Source organism: Pleurodeles waltl, chromosome 2_1, assembly GCF_031143425.1.
Source record: "Pleurodeles waltl isolate 20211129_DDA chromosome 2_1, aPleWal1.hap1.20221129, whole genome shotgun sequence".
Taxonomy (NCBI): Eukaryota; Metazoa; Chordata; class Amphibia; order Caudata; family Salamandridae; genus Pleurodeles; species Pleurodeles waltl.
The window spans coordinates 46,881,587-46,904,625 of record NC_090438.1 but is presented as its reverse complement, the minus strand read 5'-3'; the positions used below and the strand labels follow the sequence as shown (position 1 = coordinate 46,904,625).

Here is a 23,039-nt window from a genome sequence, read left to right as displayed (position 1 = left end):
TTGTGTGGCTTTTGTGTACATAATAAGCAAAAGTAAGGGTTTGACCTGGCGAAAGGGCGTCTTTTGCTATGTTGATTTGGCAGTTTTAGGGCTTCCCGACTAGGATGCTGTGGCAAGCTTAGAGTCCCATTTTCACCTTTTTGTCACTGCAGTGGTGGCACAAGTGCTGCACTCGACTACCAAAAGATAATTTACTATACCTGGGCATCTCTTGTACCATATAGTAGGGTGTTGGTAAGTTAACTAAGCAAATCAGGTAGAGTTGAAAAACCAGCAGCATCTGTACCAGGTTGTCATCGATTGCTAATCATAAATTTAATGGAGGTGTAGGCATGTAGTGACATGTTCAATCTGCCTGGATAAATTGATATGCTGTGAATGGTGTTTTTAAAAGATCAATAACTATGGTTTTCTTAAGATGCACCTTGGCAATGGAATAGCACTTGTGATACTGTCTCAAGTGCAGGATATTCCGCCTGCAGGAATCCTGCTCAATCCATGAATTACCCCCCCACGTGCACGTTGTCTGTTTTAGTAATCCTACTATGCGCAATATTTTAGTTATAATATTGGTGCTGTGCAAGGGTGAAGGATTGGTTGTTGCATGTCATGTAGGAAAGTTTTTCTGGTATGTTTTTAATTCTAATATAATTTGACAACTATATGCTGTTCCATTTGGTCAGACATTTTATGGACTATTTAGCTTGTGTAATGTATTTCGATGAATCTTAATTTGTATGGACTTTTTATATTTTAGGGCGATTCGCTGATAACATTTATTGATATATGCCTATGGGGAAAAATGTAATGAGGCTCTGGGGCAAAAGTGCAAGCCACAATGGCAAATTGAAGGTGCTGGTTCCTTAAATGAACCGTACCCTTTTTTTGCTTTCCTTGGCTGCTGTCTTTCTGGCTGAATTTCCTAAATGTTTTCCTTGAATTGGACAAGAAGGCTAGTGTTTGTTTGAATATTACAAGTTCTTTTCTACAGTTTATTAAATTTGTTTTGAGAGAAAAAAGTGATATTTAGAAACTATAGTGTTTTAAACTTGCCTATAGGCTCTATTACACTTTAGGATGCAGCCAATGATCACACAACTCAATGTATTTGGAAACTGTCACTAGTGAATAAATGGACTGACCTTGTGACCAAGAACAAGTTCAGTGTGTAGAGGAAAAACCTCTCCTCCTGTTCCCCTGACTTGGTTCGAGATTGTGAAGACTTTCTTGTTAATATAGCAAGAAATCTATCCACCAATCTAACTGAAATATAGCAGTGTAAAGCAGGACGTTCATTATTAGCTTTGATTTAATAGCCAGCTTATGGTATGTTTGTGAGTCAACATTTTGCATGTTCTTCCCGCAGGATACAATGCCACCGTCATAGCTTATGGTCAGACTGGATCAGGAAAGACTTTCTCTATGGGTGGCGCATACACTCAAGACCAAGAGCATGAACCCACTGTGGGCGTTATCCCCCGTGTGATACGCACCCTGTTCAGAGAAATCGAACAGCGACCTGATTGGGAGTTTATACTGAAAGTATCCTATCTGGAGGTAGTTTCTTCCTTCGATTATCTCTATATTATTTTTCAAAGGAATTGACTCCAATGTAATAGTTTGCTCTTATTCTGTCCAAACATCTAGATCTACAATGAGGAGATCATAGACCTGTTGTCCTTTGGAACCAAATCTACACAGATCAATATCCGAGAAGATCCTAAAGAAGGCATAAAGGTAACGTTTTGGCACTTCCCCCTCCTTGTTTATAAAACAAAAGCCCTGAATTGTGTTTGGACATCTTAAACGCCATACACTCAGATGGATCTGAATATGCATAGCTTTCAAGAAAGTGCTGGTCTGTCCCTGACTTGCCGACATTCTTATTTAATCACTGTGTTTAATGTTGCACTTTACATAGCAAGTGTAATTTATGGTTTCTGTAGAGTAGCCCGACACTACTAGTGTGTTAAAATTACGCACAATAAGAAAGTAGTATTTCAAACGGTTCTAAATGTATGCGTTTAAGATGGTGTTTTGCATACTTCTTCAAATTGTATCAAACTTAAAACAAATTTCAAGATTACTATTTTGATAGAGTACCATAACCACATGAATTAAAGCAGTATTACAATAGCACGTAAAAGCTTGAATCGGAAAAAACATCTGCAGAGATATATGCAATGTTCAGACCTAATGTAGAGAACATAAGTGAGTTTGGTGATTAAGTTGCTGAGGGGATGTGGCAAGGCGAGTAGTTGGGCCGCTCTGTTTGAGAATGACTCTGCGGACTCCATGGAAGAGGTAATAGTTCGGCCGTCCATATAAGCAGGAACTTAAAGGCATATTAGCACTTTGTGCCTGAATAGACCTCCACCTGAAAGAGTGGAGAAAGTGCAACATGCGCTTATTTTGGCAGCAGTGAAGAACATCTCCGCAGCTAGAGGAGGCGATTACGTTGCGTCTGGACTCCTCTGTGTAAGTGTAAAATGTGGCATTTCTTTTATTAGCCCCTTTGAGCCATGGTTAACTTTTGCTTGTCCATTATGAAGACCACTTTGTGAATTTCCAGAGAAGATTCTTGAAAGGTGACAACCTTTTTCAGTAATTTCACTGGAAGGGGCACACATCTGTATATGCTGCTTCATCATCTTGTATGGGTAACATTTTTCCTTTCTGTTGCACAGATTGTGGGTTTGACTGAGTGCGATGTGGTCTGTCCTCTGGAAACTGTGTCCTGCCTGGAGCAGGGCAACAGCTGTCGAACTGTGGCTTCTACTGCCATGAACTCCCAGTCATCACGCTCCCACGCCATCTTCACCATCTCCATCGACCAGAGAAAAATGGGCGATAAGTATGTGCCAGTATTACTTTTCACAGGCAATGTGGAGTGTTTTAATGCCTTTTGTATGAATGTTCCATGGGATCTAAGTCCTACTTGCCCAATCTCCTGTGCTCAAATAGGAGAGGGCACTTGGTGGAGAATTTGAACCAAGGGCAGGCTTTTGTCTTGAAGTATGCTACCCAGAGTCCCCTCCATCAGTCCCCCACCCTCACCTAATTTCCCCTGGTGCTTTCTGCTCTGCCTTCCCTGTACGAGTTCAGTGTGTTGGTTTGCAATGCACATAGGAATGTTAAAATGTGAATTTCTCTTCAAATTTTCCGAACGGAGGAGCCTCATTTAAAACCCAAATTCATTTTCCCATGGATCATTCCCAGTGGTTGATTTAGAATGCTTCAAGGCATCGATCATATCAGCTTTGTTACTTTTAGGTGATCCCTACAATTGACGTCCACTGCGTATATGCTTCATCTAATGAAATCTAATGCGAGCCTTACCGTCCAACATTTCCAAGTGTATACCGAAAAGGTTCCATATAACTGGTTACAGTAGGGAGACCCAGAACTAAACTTGTGTGCACTCGTGGGTTAAATCAGCATGGATTTGTTGTAGATTTTGTGCTTAGGCTTAAACCGGTGGAAACCTACCAATGCCATGCATATCAATTTATTTTTTTAAGTGTGTGTGTGTGTGTGTGTGTGTGTGAAGATAGAAGCAGTGTAGAATGTAAATTGGCTTTGTCAAGCTATATAGGTATAGAACCATAAGCTAACCAAAGCAGGACTTGGAATATGAAGTGCTAAAGAACCTCCAAGGCCTTGTTCTTCATGGAGGGTAACTTAAACAGTGCATAGTGTGTGTGTGTGTGTGTGTGTTATATGTATATATATATTTCTCTCAAAACAAGGCCCTTTTAGGGTTCGAGTGACGCATAAATTATGCAAAAAACAAAGGAGAACTCTGGGAAGTTCCCAAATTTAGGTGGAGAGCAGCTCTAGTAAGGAGCACCCTGCAACACCAGCGACACTCTAGATTTGCTCACCTCAAATGTCTGTTTATCTAGCAAAGTTTTTAAGCATAGGATCAGCACAGTGCTATCCCTGCTGAGCTAGGTAATGACAAATTATTTTGTATAATCTCTATAAATGGTTAAAGTAACTTTCTAAATGGGTGTGATTTAAAAAAAAAAAAAAATAGAAATTCACGGGAAAAAAAAACTAAAAGTAACATAACTGGGTAAATTTGACAGAACATTAATGTTTTGAACAAAAAAACACAAATTCACCAGTTAGCAGAGCTTAACTATAGCTTGTGCCCACTGTAGGAAACTGGACTTCTTTACAGAGGTCTCCCCACTTTTTGCCCCCTTGAGAGCTACTAGATGCTGGTGTTTGACTCGGATAGCTCACCGAGACCTGTTAATCAGACGTCGGTGACAGTGCTTTCTCCTAAAACAAGAAAAGTAATTGTAACACAACTGGCATGGACGTTAGCACCCCGGTAACTCCCTAGTAAGTGGTACTCCTGGTACTAAAGAGGGTCCATAAGGGCTGAAGCATGTCTTATTCTACCCTTAGAGACCCACCCACAAAATTCCTCATTGACTGCCATCACAAGTTACGTGACATGGTACAAACCATATTAGAACACATGATGCCATGCCAAAGACACTGCATGGGCTATATGTAAGTCAACCCGACAGCAGACCTTGGAGCCCTAAGGCAGGGTGCGTTGTAGCACTTGTGAGGACATATCTGCATGAGCAGATATGACCCTGTAATGTCTAGTGCTATTGCTAGACATTACAAGTGAGCAGGGAAGCCATCTTAAGGTTTGTACTGGGCACTAGTCAAAACGAGTTCCCAGTTACATATTGGCTTCACTGAAACCCATGGTGTTTGGTATCAAACACCTCATATTAATAAACCCACAATTATTCCAGTGTTGGATTTATTAATATATGCACCCAGAAAGTACCTTGGAGGTACCCCCTAAAACCTACTAGTCCTTTAGTGGGCTGTCTGTCGGAAGCTAGGTTTTTTGTTGCAGTAGCCAATCACCCTCCCCTCCACGCACACATTGAGGGTGTAGATGTATAAAAACAATTCTGCACACTCCATATATATCTATCTTACAGCCCTGCTGGGTCCCATTTGGTATATTCAAGCTAATAAAAGCTGCATTAGATCAAGTCTAACACTCCCCTTTAACTAGCCTAAGCTGCTGGACCACACTACCACGAATAGCGCACTTGGTATTTTTTAGAGAAAGCCCTGTCCACTTCTAATGAGCTACCTGGACTCTTTACACAGCATACCTACTTCTGATCTACTGTATAAAGAGCCAGCTTCCTACAGGGAATTCATGGGATTAGATGTTCATGGTTCTCCTGCGAGGTTTTCAGGTCTGAGCATTGGTAGGGTTTGAGCAGGATTCAGGGGGGCCTTTTTTTTTTTCTCCTTTTTTTCTTTCCTGTAGTCCCACTGTTTTAGTGATAGGATGGTAATGCGTCCTTGAAGAGGCTGATCTTGAGTTGAATTAAAATAATTCTAAAACCTCTTGTTAGTGTGGGTGAGCAGTTAGGCTTATGAGAGGATAGTCTTAAGCATTTATTGCACACACAGAGCCAGTAAGTGAGACACTCACAATAAAGACATCCGACACCAATTTATAAAAACAAACATTTGCAATTGAACAGGTCTCACTTTTGCTCGAGATAGCTATTAGGGTTGTGAACTCCTAACCGGACTTTTCTTGCCACACAAATTGAAAGAAGAAAAAAAAAAAAGAGCACTACCGCGCTGAAATTGAAAACAAAATGTAAAACCCAGTGAGAACGCTGCATGGAAAATAAAAAGATAAAGTAGTGCAGAAACCAGACTGGAAACCTCGAGCCTCGTAAGTTTTCAGTAGCTGGCCGGTGCGCTTGAGGAGGGTTAAACACCAGAAAAGGCATGACTTATTGTAGGAAGTTGGCTCTGTATGTACTATTTCAAAGTAAGAAATAGCATGCAGGGTTCCCCTTAGAGGTAAGATAGTGGCAAAAAGAGAATTCTAATGCTCTATTTTGTGGTAGTAGTAGGAGTAGTGTTAAGCATTTGTTTTACACACACAGGCAATAAATGAGGAACACACACTCTGAGACAATTCCAGGCCAATAGGTTTTTGTATAGAAAAATATATTTTCTTAGTTTATTTTAAGAACCACAGGTTCAAGATTTACAAGTAATACTTTAAATGAAAGGTATTTCGGGTAGGTACTTTAGGAACTTTGAATTAGCAAAATAGCATATACAGTTTTCACATAAATGACATATAGCTATTTTAAAACTAGACACAGTGCAATTTTCAACAGTTCCTGGGGGGAGCAAGAGTTAGTTAGTTTTTGTAGGTAAGTAAACCACCTACGGGGTTCAAGTTTGGGTCCAAGGTAGCCCACCGTTGGGGGTTCAGAGCAACCCCAAAGTTACCACACCAGCAGCTCAGGGCCGGTCAGGTGCAGAGGTCAAAGTGGTGCCCAAAACGCATAGGCCTCAATGGAGAAGGGGGTGCCCCGGGTCCAGTCTGCCTGCAGGTAAATACCCGCTTCTTCGGAAGGCAGACCAGGGGGGTTTTGTAGGGCACGGTGGGGGGGGGGGGTGGAGACAAGTCCACACAGAAAGTACACTCTTAGCGGCACAGGGGCGGCTGGGTGCAGTGTGCCAACAAGCGTCGGGTTTGTAATAGAAATCAATGGGAGACCAAGGGGTCTCTTCAGCGATGCAGCCGGGGGGGGGGGGGGGGGGGGGGGGGTGGTTGGGGGGCTCCTCGGGGTAGGCACCACCTGGGCAAGGGAGAGGGCCACCTGGGGGTTGCTCCTGCACTGGAGGTCGGATCCTTCAGGTCCTGGGGGTGCAGAGTCTTTACCAGGCGTCGGGTCTCTGAAGCAGGCAGTCGCGGTCAGGGGGAGCCTCTGGATTCCCTCTGCAGGCGTTGCTGTGGGGGCTCAGGGGGGTCAACTCTGGCTACTCACGCTCTCGTAGTCGCCGGGGAGTCCTCCCTGTGGTGTTGGTTCTCCACAAGGCGAGCTGGGGGCGTCGGGAGCAGAGTGCAAAGTCTCACGCTTCCGGCGGGAAACGTGTGTGTTTCAAAGTTGCTTCTTTGTTGCAAAGTTGCAGTCTTTGGTGAACAGAGCCGCTGTCCTTGGGAGTTCTTGGTCCTTCTAGATGCAGGGTAGTCCTCTGAGGCTTCAGAGGTTGCTGGGCCCTGGGAACGCGTCGCTGGAGCAGTGTCTTTAGAAGTGGGGAGACAGGCTGGTAGAGCTGGGGCCAAAGCAGTTGGTGTCTCTGTCTTCTCTGCAGGTTTTTCAGTTCAGCAGTCCTCTTCTTAGGTTGCAGGAATCTGAGTTCCTAGGTTCCTGGGGGGCCCCTAAATACTGAATTTAGGGGTGTGTTTAGGTCTGGGGGGTGAGTAGCCAATGGCTACTAGCCCTGAGGGTGGCTACACCCTCTTTGTGCCTCCTCCCTGAGGGGAGGGGGGCACATCCCTAATCCTATTGGGGGAATCCTCCATCTGGAAGATGGAGGATTTCTAAAAGTTAGTCACCTCAGCTCAGGACACCTTAGGGGCTGCCCTGACTGGCCAGTGACTCCTCCTTGTTTTTCTCATTATCTCCTCCGGCCTTGCTGCCAAAAGTGGGGCCGTGGCCGGAGGGGGCGGGCAAATCCACTAGCTGGAGTGCCCTGGGGTGCTGTAACAAAGGGGGTGAGCCTTTGAGGCTTACCGCCAGGTGTTACAGTTCCTGCAGGGGGAGGTGTGAAGCACCTCCACCCAGTACAGGCTTTGTTACTAGCACTCTCCCCATGTGGCCAGCAACATGTCTGGAGTGTGGTTGGCTGCTAGAACCAGTCAGCCTATATGGGTAGTCGGTTAAGGTTTCAGGGGGCACCTCTAAGGTGCCCCCTGGGGTGTATGTTACAATAAAATGTACACTGGCATCAATGTGTATTTATTGTGCTGAGAAGTTTGATACCAAACGTCACAGTTTTCAGTGTAGCCATTATGGTGCTGTGGAGTTCGTGCATGACAGACTCCCAGACCATATACTCTTATGGCTACCCTGCACTTACAATGTCTAAGGTTTTGCTTAGACACTGTAGGGGCACAGTGCTCATGCACTGGTGCCCTCACCTATGGTATAGTGCACCCTGCCTTAGGGCTGTAAGGCCTGCTAGAGGGGTGACTTATCTATACTTCATAGGCAGTGTGAGGTTGGCATGGCACCCTGATGGGAGTGCCATGTCGACTTAGTCTTCATCTCCACCAGTACACACAAGCTGTGAAGCAGTGTGTAAGTGCTGAGTGAGGGTCCCCAGGGTGGCATAAGACCTACTGCAGCCCTTTAGAGACCTTCCCTGGCATCAGGGCCCTTTGTACCAGTTACAAGGGACTTACCTGGATGCCAAGGTGTGGCAATTGTGGAAACAAAGGTACAGGTTAGCGAAAGAACACTGGTGCTGGGGCCTGGTTAGCAGGCCTCAGCACACTTTCAAATCAAAACTTAGCATCAGCAAAGGCAAAAAGTCAGGGGGTAACCATGCCAAGGAGGCATTTCCTTACACTTATGCATGCCTTTCAGTAATGAAAGCAAGCGGATTTCAAAAGGCAAGCCCACGAACCAATGAAAGTAATGGGTAGCATTGGTGTGGTTACAAGCCCAAAGACATATTGCAACCGGGACGAGGCGCTTGTGGGCTCGACCCTAATAACACATTTTTATATTAATTTAAACACAGGAAAATGGTTCTGGCTGCATCTCTATCGAGATACAAACATCTCCGTCTCCATCTCCATCAAGTAGCCAATTGGCTACTACCCTTCACTCCCCATAAATTGAGTATTTAGGGGACACCCTGATACCAGGAACTCAGATCATCGCTGGACACAAGGAGTGGACAAGAAGCCTGCTGACCTGACTGAACCTGACCCTTGTGGAGCAACTGCCCTGTCCAAGAAACGGGGAGAGCTTGTCAGTGCTTCACAAATCGCCAACAACTCCCTTGAAGCTGAGGAGCTGCTTCCCTGCATCTGCAGGCAACCAAAGAAGAACTGTGAGGACCCGGGACCGCCAAAACCCGATGCAGAACATCACCACTGCACCAGAGCCTCTTAGCCTAAGCTGAAGTGGGCCAATTGTGTCAGGGTGGTTCCCAGGCCAGAGACGAAACCCACCTTGAGTTCACCCACAGCCGCTATCTGCAGGCCTCCTCCAACTGCGTGTATCTCCTGCACTGGAACTTGACTCCAAAAGCTCCACAGCCTGAGGAGAAGGGCGCAAACTGTCTGTACATTACCCAGGATCTCAAGGGCCGAACACCACTGTGGGTTCCCCCAGATTGCCCCCCCAACCTCTTTCTGACCAATCTCCACTGAAGGGATAGGGACACCCAATGCCGTAACACCTCTGCACCCGGATGCCCCAGAGCCCCTTGAGGCGAACTGTTGGTGTGGCCTTGGACCTTGCCCCATACTCGCCTCAAGTCTAGAACAGTCCTGTAAGTCATTGCTAAATGCCCGTATGCAGCGTCTTTCTTTCCCATAGGATAGGGTGAAGGCATCCAAGGCTGAATAGCACCTCTGCACCCAGATGGCTCTGTGCCTCCCGAAGTGACCTGTTTGTGCTGCTTTGGACCTTACCCATTCTTACCTCAACTCCTGGTCCTGTAAGTCGCTGCTAAATACCAGTATGCAGTATGTTTTTCCACCATAGGATAACATTACCGCTCCTAAAATTGCACTGTCAGCTTTTGAAAAATGTAAAAAAAATCATAACTCAAAGTAATTACCTGATAGTTCTTGGTATCAAAATGTATAGAAAAGTACGTATTATTTTTTTATAAACCTGTGTTGGATTTCTTTGAGTGTCTCTCACTTACTGCTTATATATGTGCAATACATGCTTGGCACTACCCTCTGATATGCCTAACTGCTCACCCACACTACCACAAAAGAGCTTTTGGGGTGTCATTTGCGGCTCTGTAATTCCTTTGGGGTTTGATTGGACTCTTTATACAGTGTACCTCTTTTTGGTCCACTATATAAATAGGCAGCTTCCTACCAGGGAGGTCCCCTAAATAATCAATTTAGGGGTGTTAAGGGTAGTAGTCAATGGGCTAATTACCCTTTGGGGGAGGTCCCTACAACCCTTAGATGGCCACTTCCTGTGGGGAGTGGGCATCACGCTGTTAGCTTCTAATTCGACCACACACAAGATGGTGGAATTTTCCTGTTTGTGTTCACTTCAGGCTGTCCACCCTAGAGGTGTGTCCAGCTTGTAAATGCAACACGCCTCTTGACAATCTAATTTCTCACCTGTCCTGGTGTCTAATGGGCATCAGGGAAAGGGGTTTCCTCTCCCAGGTCTGGGAAAGCTGGGGATGCATACCGACGACGCAGGGACTTTGAAGTCCCTGGCCTTGGTATGCAGATTTACCAGCCATCCTGTTGGCTGAGGTGATAATGCATCTTGCCAGTGTTGTTTCTGACCTCTGAGAGCAGGGGCTCTCATTCAGGTGGGGTTTAGAAACTCATCTGTGATTGTCGGCTGGTAGATAACAATCAGCCAGCAAACTAGAGGACTAGTTGGTTTCAAGGGGTACCTCTAAGGTACCCCCTGGGTGTATGTCCTAATAAATCCAATACTGGCATTAATATTGATTTATTAAGACGAGGTGTTTGATACCAGAAACCGTTATTTTCTGTGCATCCATCATGTAGCCTGGCCACTCGTAATGAGCAGTTTCCAGTAGATTCTGGAAGATGGCTGCCCGGTCACTTGCAATATCTAGTAATAGAACCAGACGACATAGGGGCATATCTGGTTATGCAAACATGCCCCCACAAGCATTATAATGCATCCTGCCTTAGGGCTCTTACACCCTGCTGTAGGGGTGACTTGCATATTATATATGCAATGACTTTGGTGCACAATAAATGCAAAAAAGTCCAGTTTCCTACAAGCAGTTTCCTACAAGCAGTCTCCTGATGGCTCTCTAGCTAGTGGGTATAAATTGTCAACGACCTGCTCCTCCTTCCTATCTTCCTAGATTTCTATTTCTGAGTTTGCTTGTCAATGCTTTTCTGGTTCTCAATTGAAGTGCTGCAACAAACTAAATACATGAACTGATGTTTGTGTCTTACTCCCTGACAGAACCAGCAGCTTTCGCTCCAAGCTGCATTTGGTGGACTTGGCTGGGTCCGAAAGGCAGAAAAAGACCAAGGCAGAGGGTGATCGTCTGAAGGAAGGTAAGTAAAAACGAGGGCTGGCGTTAACTGGACAGAAAGAATCCTAGAGGAAGAATGTGAGCTACAAATGGAAGGGAAACACTCCAAAGAGTGCAATGTTTTCATGTAGTAGAGTGCCACACTACTACCTGTGCTTGCTACTCCCACCACTCATTTTGGCACATGTGTAGAGGGCACTTTTGGTAACTGCTGCCGGCAAATAGCTCATGTTTGGCTTGCAGTAATGCATTTTAGCAGCTGCTGTCTTTAGGCTGATGTTTTCCCTAAACTATCCAACAGCGGAGCAGCACCAATCTGTGACTTAGTCCTGCATTAAAGACCATGTGTTGGGGCTACTCAAGTTTGCAGTCGGTGGAAACTAGAATAAGATTTGAATGTTGCTGCCTCACCCTTAAAAAGACAAGCTAGTAAAATCTCTTGGCACAACCCTACCGGAGCATTTTTGCCAAAAGAACAACCCTGCTGGCCCAGCCCTCCATGGAAATGTGTTTATCCTCCTGTGCTAGTCAAGAAACACATAGTACCTTCACATGAATGCTAAAGTTATCTTGGATGTTTCTGTTCTTCCAGTTTATTGCGGCCATGGGGACATGCACAATGCCTTAAAATGAGATCTCCTATTAAGTACTGACTGTTTTCTTTCGCTGAACTCCCCTTGATTCCGAACACTCCATCATGCCCTTTAAATGCAGTCTTTGCCCTCTGCCTCCTTACTGCGGCAGCACTAACTTTGTATATAAATATCTTGTTGTACCTTGACCTGAGTCTGCTCTTATCTGTAGTTAGTGCCTCTTGTGACTTGGCTTTGGCGTTCATGTTAATGGTATTTCTCTGTTCACCCAGGTATCAACATCAATCGAGGTTTGCTGTGCCTTGGCAATGTCATCAGCGCCCTTGGAGAAGAAAATAAGAAGGGGGGCTTCGTTCCTTACAGAAACTCGAAGCTGACCAGACTATTACAAGGTCAGAGCATAACTGTATTGTGGTTACTTCTAACCAAGGGACCTCTTGCTGTCTAGACTGCCCAAGTCTGAACTGCATGAGAAATGGATTCTGTTGAACTGTAACGGAGTCATTCATTTGTTAAATTCTGTGAAATTGCTTTTTTTTTTTTTTTTTTTTTTTAATTCATTAAAGAAAAACTTGACACAGGAAGTATTTGCCTAGATGGACACATACTCTCTTGTAGGACTTCAGTGATCATCCGTTGTGTTGCTTGAAGTAAAACGGGTGCAAAGAACAATACCTGATTGATCTGATCTAACATTGGTCTCTCCCTCAGACTCCCTGGGTGGAAACAGCCACACTCTGATGATCGCTTGTGTCAGTCCTGCTGACTCCAACATGGAGGAGACGTTAAACACATTGCGCTACGCAGACCGGGCGCGGCAGATAAAGAACAAGCCAGTCATCAACTTGGACCCCCAGTCTGCTGAGCTCCAGCGCCTGAAGCTGCAGGTATACTCTCCTTTACATTGAAGCATTTTCAACAAAGCAGTCTCGAAGAACCCCAATAACCTGGGAGTCACACCCGGTAGATTTTCTGAGCCCTGTAAGGAAACTGTCTGTTTCAGAGAATAGGACAACTTCCACTGAGTTACGCGTTTATGACTTAGAAGTTTTAAAATCAGACAAGCCTCTCTGAGAGCCTTTTCTCATTTGCAGGTAATATATTGAAGGCCTGACCTGACCCCCAAAATTAGTACGCACACAAGCTGATAGTTCACAATGGATTAGTTTGTGTATTTTTTTTGTTAATCTCTTCAGAAATGTACCCCTAATTATACCTGAGTAATTGAAAATAAGTTGTGACCAATATTTACTCTAACAACAAGATGGTGGTTAGAATGCGGGAATTAGTCTCAGCCACTTACAGATGCCTGGGCCCACGTCTGTTTTTCGCCCACCATGCCACCTCAGTTTGGACTCTGCCATAGGCAAATCATTCTTGACTGTGCTCCCCATGTGAAAAGTCCAGCCTGAACTACCAAGCCAGGTCCTCCCTGAACTGGAACACAAGCAACATGGGACCGGCTTTGCTCTGATAAGGCTGGTTTTTAAGGCTAAAGTATGATCAGTGCCAACTGAGACTGGCTCACTCCACGTACAGTCTGACTGCTGGACTTGAGGTAACCCTTGTACTCACTCGATGCTCTGCACCCCGATTCATCCGTCAGTTTAGGACATGGTGTTTTAGCTGCAGTACACTTGTGCCTGTTGCTATATGGTAGATCTGCAGTTTTCTGTATTGAAATAGTTAAAATGTCTAGAGGGATTAACCTTGGAATATGCACTTCACACTTTCTGATCTGTCTAGGTCCAGGAGCTCCAGGTGCTGCTGTTACAAGCTCATGGTGGCACCCTGCCTGTGCTGTCCAAGTAAGTACCGAGCCAATGATTCTTGGAGTCTGCTTTTGTGAAAGTCGCTTGCATGGCTCTGTGCTCTGCGTTCCGCAGTGTTATCTTGTTTTGTGCTAGTAAGCCGTGTTGGCACAATAGTCTTAAACTAACCTGAAGCTGTGTGAGCTAATTACAATGAGCACCTCAAAAGTTTGAGACTGCAGCTCTAATGTGAGCCCTGAATGTGACCCTTGAAAGTGCTCCATGAAAACACTGTTAGGTGGATCATGTTTTCTTAAATGTCATCTGAATTTTACTCTAAAAATATTGCACATTTGGTTCGTTCTTCAGTTTGTGAGCACAGGGTATTCTGCGAATGCTTCAACAGATTGTTCCAATTGGTCTTTATCTGCCGGAGCTGAAGCTGCATTTGCTTCCATTTTGTACTTATTTGCACTACGGCTGTGACCCCATTGTGGTTGACTAATACCAGAGGACAACCTCTGCCACCACCTGAACCCTTCTGTATTGCACCCCAACGCTACAACTTGCTATAGTGACAGTTGTATGTTGGCATGCTTACGTGGGCACAGTTTTCTGAATGTGTACATTTTCATACAGCACACAACAGGCCTGTGGCAGCTTAAATGTTTTACAAGAAGTAATTCAAGAAGGATGGAAGCAGTTTGAATTGGAAGAAATATGTTGCTAACAGTCTTCATTGAATTTTTGAAGCTAGCTCTGTTCCATCTTCCAACCTCCCTTTCACTTCAGTGCCTTGATGCCACAGGAATTCAGGCATTACACTCCCACCCCAAAATTTTGTACTGTGCCAAGTCAAGGGTGTCCTGTTTATTTAGTATTTTTTAAAACAAGGTAAGCAGCACAATGTTCCACCATAGAATAGTACTACAGATACATAGAGCCATAATGCACAATACATGCCATATGTGTGGTAAGAAACAGTATAGTTAATACAGGCGGGCCATACAGTATATAGAAGAGGGACATCCGTGCCAAACCCCAATAGCTAGGTGGTAGAGCCATCCGTAGTGTCAGTTTCCAAGGTCAATCGATAGGCTCGGAGGGATTGCCAAGTATCTTTGGTTCTAGAGGATAGTGGTTGAAGGGAGGCATAGGCTTTGCTGGTTGTCGCTAAAGTGAAGTTCACATCCAGGCATCTGTTGTGGGTGGGGTGCGGTGGTCTAGTGTGCTGCCCCAATAAAGGGCCATGTGATGTTTGGCCAGGAATAATGCTATTGCTGCGTAGCTTCTAAGACCTAGAGGTAAAGGTTTAACATATCTCATAAGAGCCATCATGGGTCTGGGTCAATGGTGTGTTCAGTAGAGCAGGGTGAATAACGCCTGCCCGTAGTTAAAGATCTCTGGACCATTCCAGGTAAGGTGAGCAAAGTCAGCGTGAGCATCTGCATATCTAGGGCATTAGTGTGAGCTGGTGGGATCAATGCGAGCCAGGGCTTGGAACGTTGTGTACGTCCAGTGTAGATATTTATAAGGAAGCAATTTGTGTTTATAGGTTACTGACACTAATTTACTTTGTGTACAACGGTATTGCTAGGTTTTATTTGATCTAGAGGCCCAAGCTGTGTTCCCAAGCCTGTCGTGCATGTACGCGTCCCTTTGGTTTCATGGTTAGTCTTGCGTGGGATATGTGAGAGGCTAGGCAGATGTTGTCCATAGTGGTGATGAGTAATGTCAATGGGAGAAAGTCAGTAGGTTCCTCAGGATATGTGGGTATTGCATCGCGTAGAGAGCTTTGCAAGCGATGGAACATGGTAGCGCGTCTATCAGGAGGTAATGCCAGGGGCCCAGTGGCTTTACCATTCACAAAGAGATCGCCAATTGTGTTTAGCTGTTGGGTTGAAAGTTTGTGGGAGGGAGGCCCCAAAAGCACTCTGCTTGGACATGGGAAATCAGTCTCTTTCACATAAGAGCAGAACTGTGCATACGGTGTCAGACACCACTTTCTGACTTATTGTATTAGTGCCAGTGATCGGACCATTTGCTAGTTTCTTGTGCTTCATAGAAGTTTTGCGTTCTGAGCTTGTTTGGCATCTCAAAAGGCCTCCTCTATTTCTAAAACCCTGCGTGAAGAATGGACCCTAACTTAAAATGTCTGAATGTTATCTCTCAAATGTCCCTCTCCTTTCAGTTCATCCACTGCATGTCTCCTGTCTGGGTACAGCGTACTCTAAATTGTGTACCTTAATTGCTTTCATATTTCTCCAAAATGCACACCTTACATAGATCACATCCTGTCCTCCTTTGACACATCGAACAATACCCACCTTTCTTTAGTTTATCTGTTAAACCCACCCATTACTTGCATTAACTCACAACCCACACTAATGATCATCTCTCAGTTTAATCTACCATAAATAAATTGGAGCAGATGTGTGGAATGTTCTCCATAAGAACTCCCAACTAATCCAACAGCCCCGAAATCGACCACTAACTTTGGGTTCTGGCACAATGTGCTGCCTGCTGTAATGCAATCCAGCGACTCACCTGGGCTAGCAAGCACTATATAAGTGTGATTCCAATACAAGAATATACAAAGGAACATACAAGACCCTTTTTAAAATGCTTTCTTACACAATCTAGAAGGTCAGAAGTCTAAAAGTGTGTGGATATTGAGTGTTGGTACAGTGCAAAAGGAATAGTGATCAGTAGAGTTTGGGAAGTACTTGGCGCAAGCAATGTTTTCCTGGTTGGGGAAGGGGAGAGGGTTCTCTAGATGGAGGCATCTTTTATAATCAATTTATGTTGAGAATACAGATGGCTAGCACCTCACCAAAGTTACTGGCCTGTGTATGGCTAGAGGCTTTCGCTGTTGACGATGATACTCCATTCTGAAGCGCCACCCCCGGCTGTTGATAATCTGATGTGCAGTGGTTGTTGCAGGAGGAGTGTGCATAAGGGACGCATGGGAGGAGTGGTGGTCGCTCATGCAGGATGATACAAGTCTGTCTAGTGCCATCTGCAGGGTGCTTTATGCTCAACGTCAGAGGAGTGAACTTATTGACATAGTGACATTCATTTTTTCCACTGTAACTTTCTGACTTTGTTCGTTATCACTCTGACTTTGCATGGGTCATTTTTATGAAGAACAGTGTGATGTCTGTTTGCCCAGTGTGTGTCAACACTTCAGTTTGGTTTTACTTTCCCAAACAGCATGGCACCGTCTGAAAACCTCCAGTCCTTGATGGAGCGGAACAAGTGCTTGGAGGAGGAGAATGGCAAGTTGTGCCGTGAACTGAGTGATGCCGCTGGGCAGACTGCCCACATGCTGGAAAGGGTCATTATGGTGAGCCTTGAACAGCTTTCCCACCGTCTCTGCATGTTGGATAGTTAGGTTGACAAAATGTGCGCGAAATAGTGACTATTTAGTCGCTGATATCTTTGTATCTGTTTGCTGTTGTGTGTGTGTCTTTTTTTTTTTCTTCTTTTTTCTTTTATTTTTAGGTCTTGCCCACTGGGCAGCACACAAACTGTCAGTTGCCCATTAATGGCTCCTTGTGTGAAACCAGTACTTATTTCTTTCTTTAATACCTGCTTTCGCTCAATGTCTGTCATTGACTCTCTTCCTCACCCCTTTCTCCCTTCTTATGGCTCCATAATGATCTGCCCAAAAAAGTAATTATTTCCCTTCTACCTTTCCTCCTGACACCTCCAAACTCCCTTGCTGCTTTCACCTACCTCGGTGACCTTGCTTCACTTCAGTTACTCATGTATGTTTTTTGTTTAGGTGATATGACCATATTATGTAAAGTGTGGTTCCAATATATGCATGAAAACATTCAGCTTACTTCAGATATAAATGGAGTGAGTTGGCTAAACATGGAATTAGAATTCCTAAGAGGATATGGAGTGGTGGTAATTGATGATCCAGGTTAAGACTCTTTTTTAAAAGAAAAAAAAACACATTATAAAACGGGTATTTAATGGCCTCTGTGCAGGAAATTCTCCCTTTCATGGAGGAAAGTGATTTTCTAGCCTCATTAGAATTGGAGGATGCCTGTTTTACCTTCATCCCTGTCACAAGAAGCACCTGTGCGTATTTGTAGATGACCTTCTTTCAGTTCTAAGAGCTTCCTTTTGACCCGAAATCGGCTCCGAGGATTTTCACCAAGTGCATTGCACCGGAGGCCATCTGCCTCCAATGCCAGGGTTTGTCACTTTTGCCTACTTGGATGACTGGCTGATAAAGGTTCCTCCTTCTGGTCTGGCATAAAGGGTGGCCCAAGGGACATCTTGGCTTGACACTAGGTCTCCCCCTAAATGTCGAGAGGTCTGCTCTAAAGCCATCAAGGCTTTTGTCTTTGAAGCAAGAATAGTCAAGGAGAAGGTGTAAGCTCTTCCTACAAAGCAAGAGAGTCTAAATCTTCAGCAAATGGCCACTCATGCCATCGCAACGCACCTTGTCTAAGGAAGTTGAAGAGGTTTACTGGGTTCCATGCATGCATTCTAATGATTCTCCTGAGTCTGATTCAGAAACAGATAAATGCACAATTGTTACATGAGGATGGAAATTGGGATAACAGGACAAAATAAGACTAAGGAAAGGTTGTGCTTGGTAGACTAAGAGGTAAGTTAATGGCAAGCTTGTCGTTAAATCCCTCAAATCCATAGGTGTTCCTGAATGATGCTCATACTGGGATGGGAGTGCATTTCATTTGACTGCATGCAAGTGAAAAATGGCCTCGGACAGAATCCAAAGTTCATGTAAATCTAAGAGCTCAGGGCAGTTAGATTGGCACTACTGGCTTTCTCTTACTCTTTGATGTTGATTCAAATGGCCACCACACAATAGTGCCCTATGTCTTCAAGTCGGAAGTCACGTAATCTCTCCTGTTGTCACTGGAAAGCCAGGAACAGGTTTTTTTGGCCATAGGAAACAATGTAGATCTTTATGCAAAACACGTGTTAAAACTGGAAAGGGTATGTGCAGACAATATATGAACACCTGAATGGAAATTGGACAGCAGACAGTTGAATCTACTTTTTTTGTTTGATGGGGAACATCAAGTAGTCATGTTTGCAACTCTCCATAACTCAGTCTGCCCAAGATCAAGTTTGAAGCGAGCTCTGTCAATTGAAAGAGGAAGTTCATGTATGCATTTCTTCCGATTTCCCCTGGTATCCAAAATACTCAGCAAAGTGATGTCTTGCAAGGTATGGATTGCCCTGGCATGGCCAAGGCAGCACCGGTTTTCAAATGTACAAGTTCGTACAGCATTAACATATGGACACACAACAGAGAAGCGGTCTGTCTGCAGGTGAGGTAAACTGGCAGCCAAAGTGTTTGTGTTGCAGTGGGTTGGGCCTACTTGTTGCAAGGATAAAAAACATGAAAACTTTTTGCCCTTGTCCCCAAACAGTATGTCTGGGGATGCTTTCACACTTCTACCATGAAGGTAAAATTGGATGTGATTGGGAAGCTTGTAGAGAAATGTGACCTTATGTAACTGATTTCTTTCAGACCGAACAGGAGAATGATAAACTGAATACCAAGATTGAGGAGCTCCGCCAGCATGCTGCGTAAGTATTCACACTGGCAGTTCAGATGTTTACCTCTTTCTACTGAGAAGGTGACTCTCTGGGACTGTTTTAAAATCCTTGAGTTGAGTGCAGACAAGTCAACTTGTACATTACACCATGTGAGAAGGGGTTGTGGCCTAGCTCAAGAAATACCTAAAAGGCGCTGTCACCTCCACCAATCCGCTGCTGCTCTCCAAAAAAAAAAAAAAAAAAAACTGTTGTGGAGACAGGTGCTGATGTCCTCCTAGAGTGTCTCCTAATGAATGGCTGCTGCCTCTTAAGATTAGATAGAAAACCCCTCTGTGCAGTGCTGTCCAGCTTGTCTCTCCTTCCACTGAGTGACACTTGGTGGCACTGTGTGAGTTGGCAGGTCTGTGAGTGCCTTGTCCAGATATCTTATGACTGTGTGTCAAAGGAGGTGTTTTAGGCGGTAAAAAGACCAGAACCCAGAAGTTGAACTAGGTGTTTTGGGGTAAGGCTAAGGACCTCTCTGTATGAATTTAGATTACAGGTGGGCGTGTTAATGGCTAATGTGTCCGCTATGTGTTCAGCTGTAGTGCACCCTAGTGTGCAGACTGCCTCTTGAAAGGAGTAGGCTCAGTTTTGGCACACTAGCGCTTCAACTAAAATCCTTCAGTGATATTAAAGGTAAAATTCCATACAATCCCAAGGTCATCCAGGGATTGACGTTCTTCTAAATGGAAAAGATGCTGCCTTTCTGGTGTTGTAGTTTGACTCTTGCTCTAAGCAAGACTGCTGGTTTAAGGATGACAGCACTTTTGTTTGTAGGCGACTAGACCATTCCTACAACAAGTCACAACTGTCGTCCTGACCCTCCTGGCTCACAAGCAGCACCTCACCAAAAACCCAAACAGTAAAAGGTGATTTATGGCAGCCTTTACACATGGACTCTAGGATGAGCCATCTCATGGGGGCAGTCGTAGAGCGGAAATTACCCCTTTCTCACATGTGCAACATGTCTCCGTCACACACCGGCAATGATGGAGATGCAGTGAAGTTTTCAATAGGTTTTATTAACCAGACTGCAATCTACGATAAATTGCATGGGCTGCAATGATTAGAACAATGCAAGAAACAGAATTGTAAAAAGGAGTCTTTAATACAAAGACCCCCCGCCATCTTGCAATAGCATGAAATGACATGAGATTTGAAATATGTCTTAATACCTTAACATGATAAACCAAACCCCTAGACTAAAGAGCTAGGTACGTTAAACGTAATCTGCCAGTACCATGTCCATGAGAAGAAACCCCGACCCTAGTTACCTTGGAATCCGACTCCGTGGTGACACGAAGGCTGGGTCTGCATCAAGGTGACGTGTAGCATAGATGGTGTTGATGGCATCTGGCAGGAGTCCCTCTGTCTCTGTGTGAGATGTGTTTATACAGATCTGATTGGACCTCTGACGTAGGTATGTTCCCAAACAATAGGTAAGACCTGCTTGGGGTGGCAATTACATAAACAATTCCAAGGAAAGCACAAAGTAGGAAAGTACCTAATGTGAATACCTACATTTTATTTATCTTTGACGCTGACAGTGACGCCTTTGCAGAGTGGCAGTGATAACGTGAAACTATACCATCTTCCTAACTAGAAACAATGCAGCTGTATTGGGAAGATATAATTAAATAATTACACTAAAACAAAGCAAGCCAAGTAGGGTGAAAGTCACTGGTTGACAGGGGCAGAGGTCTGCAAACCAGAAGGCTAAGCTAACTCCTGCTTCCCATTAAAACAAGATAGGATTCACTACACTGGATGATGATGATGGTGAAGTAAAGGCAGTTCTAGAATTACTTGGTAAGCTTCTTTGGGAGCTGGCCATCAACTTTGCATGAAACGTTGATGGGTTCCATGGTTGAGGTGATGCTTGAATTGATCTTGGCCAATGGGGGATTACCCTGAGCTCCCCTGTGGACCAAAGTTTTTTATTTTATTTTATTTTTTTATTTTTGTGCCTCTACAGACAGGTTAGCCATATGACAATCTGATTTGCTTGTGTCCAATAGCAACATTACAGCCCAAAGAAAAATCCCCTCCGAATGGGAACACAACCATCATCCCCAGACCAGTTTGGTAATAGTCTTCAAAAGTGATGTCAGGGATGCTTTTGTTATGGCCAAAAGGGCTGGTCCGGCAGTACATGCTGGGTGGTTTGTGGAGCAGGTCAAAGTCTTGTTTGCATGTGCCAGGCCTCTTTCTGAAGTTTTTTCCAGTGGGTTAAAAACATCTGGACTGGAATATGGCTCTGGATAATTAATTGGCAGAGAAGAGTGTACGTTTTGAACACATTTTTGTTTTTGTACTTCGCTTTTAAGAGAATATTGGTTTCGGCGTTGGCAAAGCCATAGATTGTGCTGTTTGAATTCTTTAAAGGCTTACTTTCTGTGACTAGTGAAGGAGCAGTATGGCTCTTCGGTATGCTCGCTTCTTGTCTTGAACTTTGCCCTCGAGGCAAGAGGGTTTTGTGGATGCTGGGTGGGGGCGAATTTGCTATTCTAACACCACTCATAGAATATTTGAGGCAAAGGGAGAACTTCCCAAAAACACTCCAGAAGGCTTATTTACTATTCTGACTCCAGTCTTGGATTATTTTGGGGGAAAGTTTAATGTCTTGTGTAGGAAAATGCCACTGTTGGTATGGTTACCCCTTCACTTTTGCCTAGTGTTGATGCCAGCTTTGATAGGAAGTGTGCTGGGACCCTGCTAACCAGGCCCCAGCATCAGTGTTCTTTACCAAAACTGTTCCTTTGTTTACCCAGGTGGCACAGCCCTGGCACACAGGTAAGACCCTTGTAAAAGGTACGCCTGGTACCAAGGGCCCTGTGGCCAGGGATGGTCCCTAAAGGGCTGCAGCATGTATTATGCCACCCTAAGGGACCCCTCACTCCGTACATGCACACACTGCCTTGCAGCTTGTGTGCTAGTGGGGAGAAAAGAGTAGACATGGCACTCCCCTCAGTGCCATGCCCACAACCCACTGCCTCTGGCATAGGTATGTCTCCCCTCTTGCAGGCCTTACAGCCCTAAGGCAGGGTGCACTATACCACAGGTGAGGGCATAGCTGCATGAGCACTATACCCCTACAGTGTCTGTCAATTCTTACACATTGTAAGTACAGTGTAGCCATACTGAGTATATAGTCTGGGAGTTTGTCATTACGAACTCCACAGCACCATAATGGTTACACAGAATTCTGGGAAGTTTGGTATCAAACGTCACAGCACAATAAACCCACACTGATGCCACTGTGGGATTTATTGAAAAATGCACACACGGGGCATCTTAGCCAGCCTGGTAGTGTAGGACTAACTGGTCTCTGCCAGCCTGCCACTTCTAGACGAGTTTCTGACCACATGGGGGAAGTGCCTTTGTGCACTCTGTGGTCAGAAACAAAGCCTGTCCTGGGTGGAGTTGCTTCACACCTCCCTCTGCAGGAACAGGAACACCTGGTGGTGAGCCTCAAAGGCTCAAGCCTGGCGTTAGTGCCCCAGGGCACTCCAGCTAGTGGAGATGCCAGCCACCCAGATGCAGCCCCCACTTTGGCGGCAAGTCCAGAGGGATAATGAGAAGAACAAGGAGTCACCACTCCTTCAGCTCGGGACACCTTTGGGGGGGGTCCTGGCTGAAGTGACCCTCCTCCCCTCCTTGAGAAATCCTCCATCTTGCTTTGGAGGAGTAGTACCAATGGGGATGTGCCCCCTCCCCAGAGGGAGTGGGCACAAGGAGGGTGTAGCCACCCTCTGGGACAGTAGCCATTGGCTACTGCCCCCTGACTCTAACACACCCCTAAATTTAGTATTTAGGGGCAACCCTGAACCCGGCTCTTCAGATTCCCGACTACCTCAAGAAAGAAGGACTGCTGAGCTGAAAACCCTGCAGAGAACAGGAGACACAAACTGACTCGATCCCAGCCCTACCAGCCCATCTCCTGCATCAGAAAGCTGCTAAAGAAGAAGCAATGTGTTCTGCAGGACCAGCAACCCCCTGA

The 23,039-nt window shown here is 45.0% G+C and overlaps 1 protein-coding gene across 2 annotated transcripts in view; it reads left to right on the top strand.

Annotated features, from left to right (window-relative positions):
• KIF4A (kinesin family member 4A) overlaps positions 1 to 23,039 on the top strand; it is a 147,715-nt gene that overhangs the window by 49,205 nt on the left and 75,471 nt on the right. For both annotated transcript variants that reach the window (XM_069209661.1, XM_069209667.1), the window contains exons 4-12: positions 1,367 to 1,557; positions 1,648 to 1,737; positions 2,688 to 2,854; positions 11,031 to 11,125; positions 11,969 to 12,088; positions 12,408 to 12,583; positions 13,443 to 13,504; positions 16,661 to 16,793; positions 18,969 to 19,027. In XM_069209661.1, the coding sequence (XP_069065762.1) occupies positions 1,367 to 1,557; positions 1,648 to 1,737; positions 2,688 to 2,854; positions 11,031 to 11,125; positions 11,969 to 12,088; positions 12,408 to 12,583; positions 13,443 to 13,504; positions 16,661 to 16,793; positions 18,969 to 19,027 (1,093 nt within the window). The remainder of the gene's footprint in view (positions 1 to 1,366; positions 1,558 to 1,647; positions 1,738 to 2,687; positions 2,855 to 11,030; positions 11,126 to 11,968; positions 12,089 to 12,407; positions 12,584 to 13,442; positions 13,505 to 16,660; positions 16,794 to 18,968; positions 19,028 to 23,039) is intronic.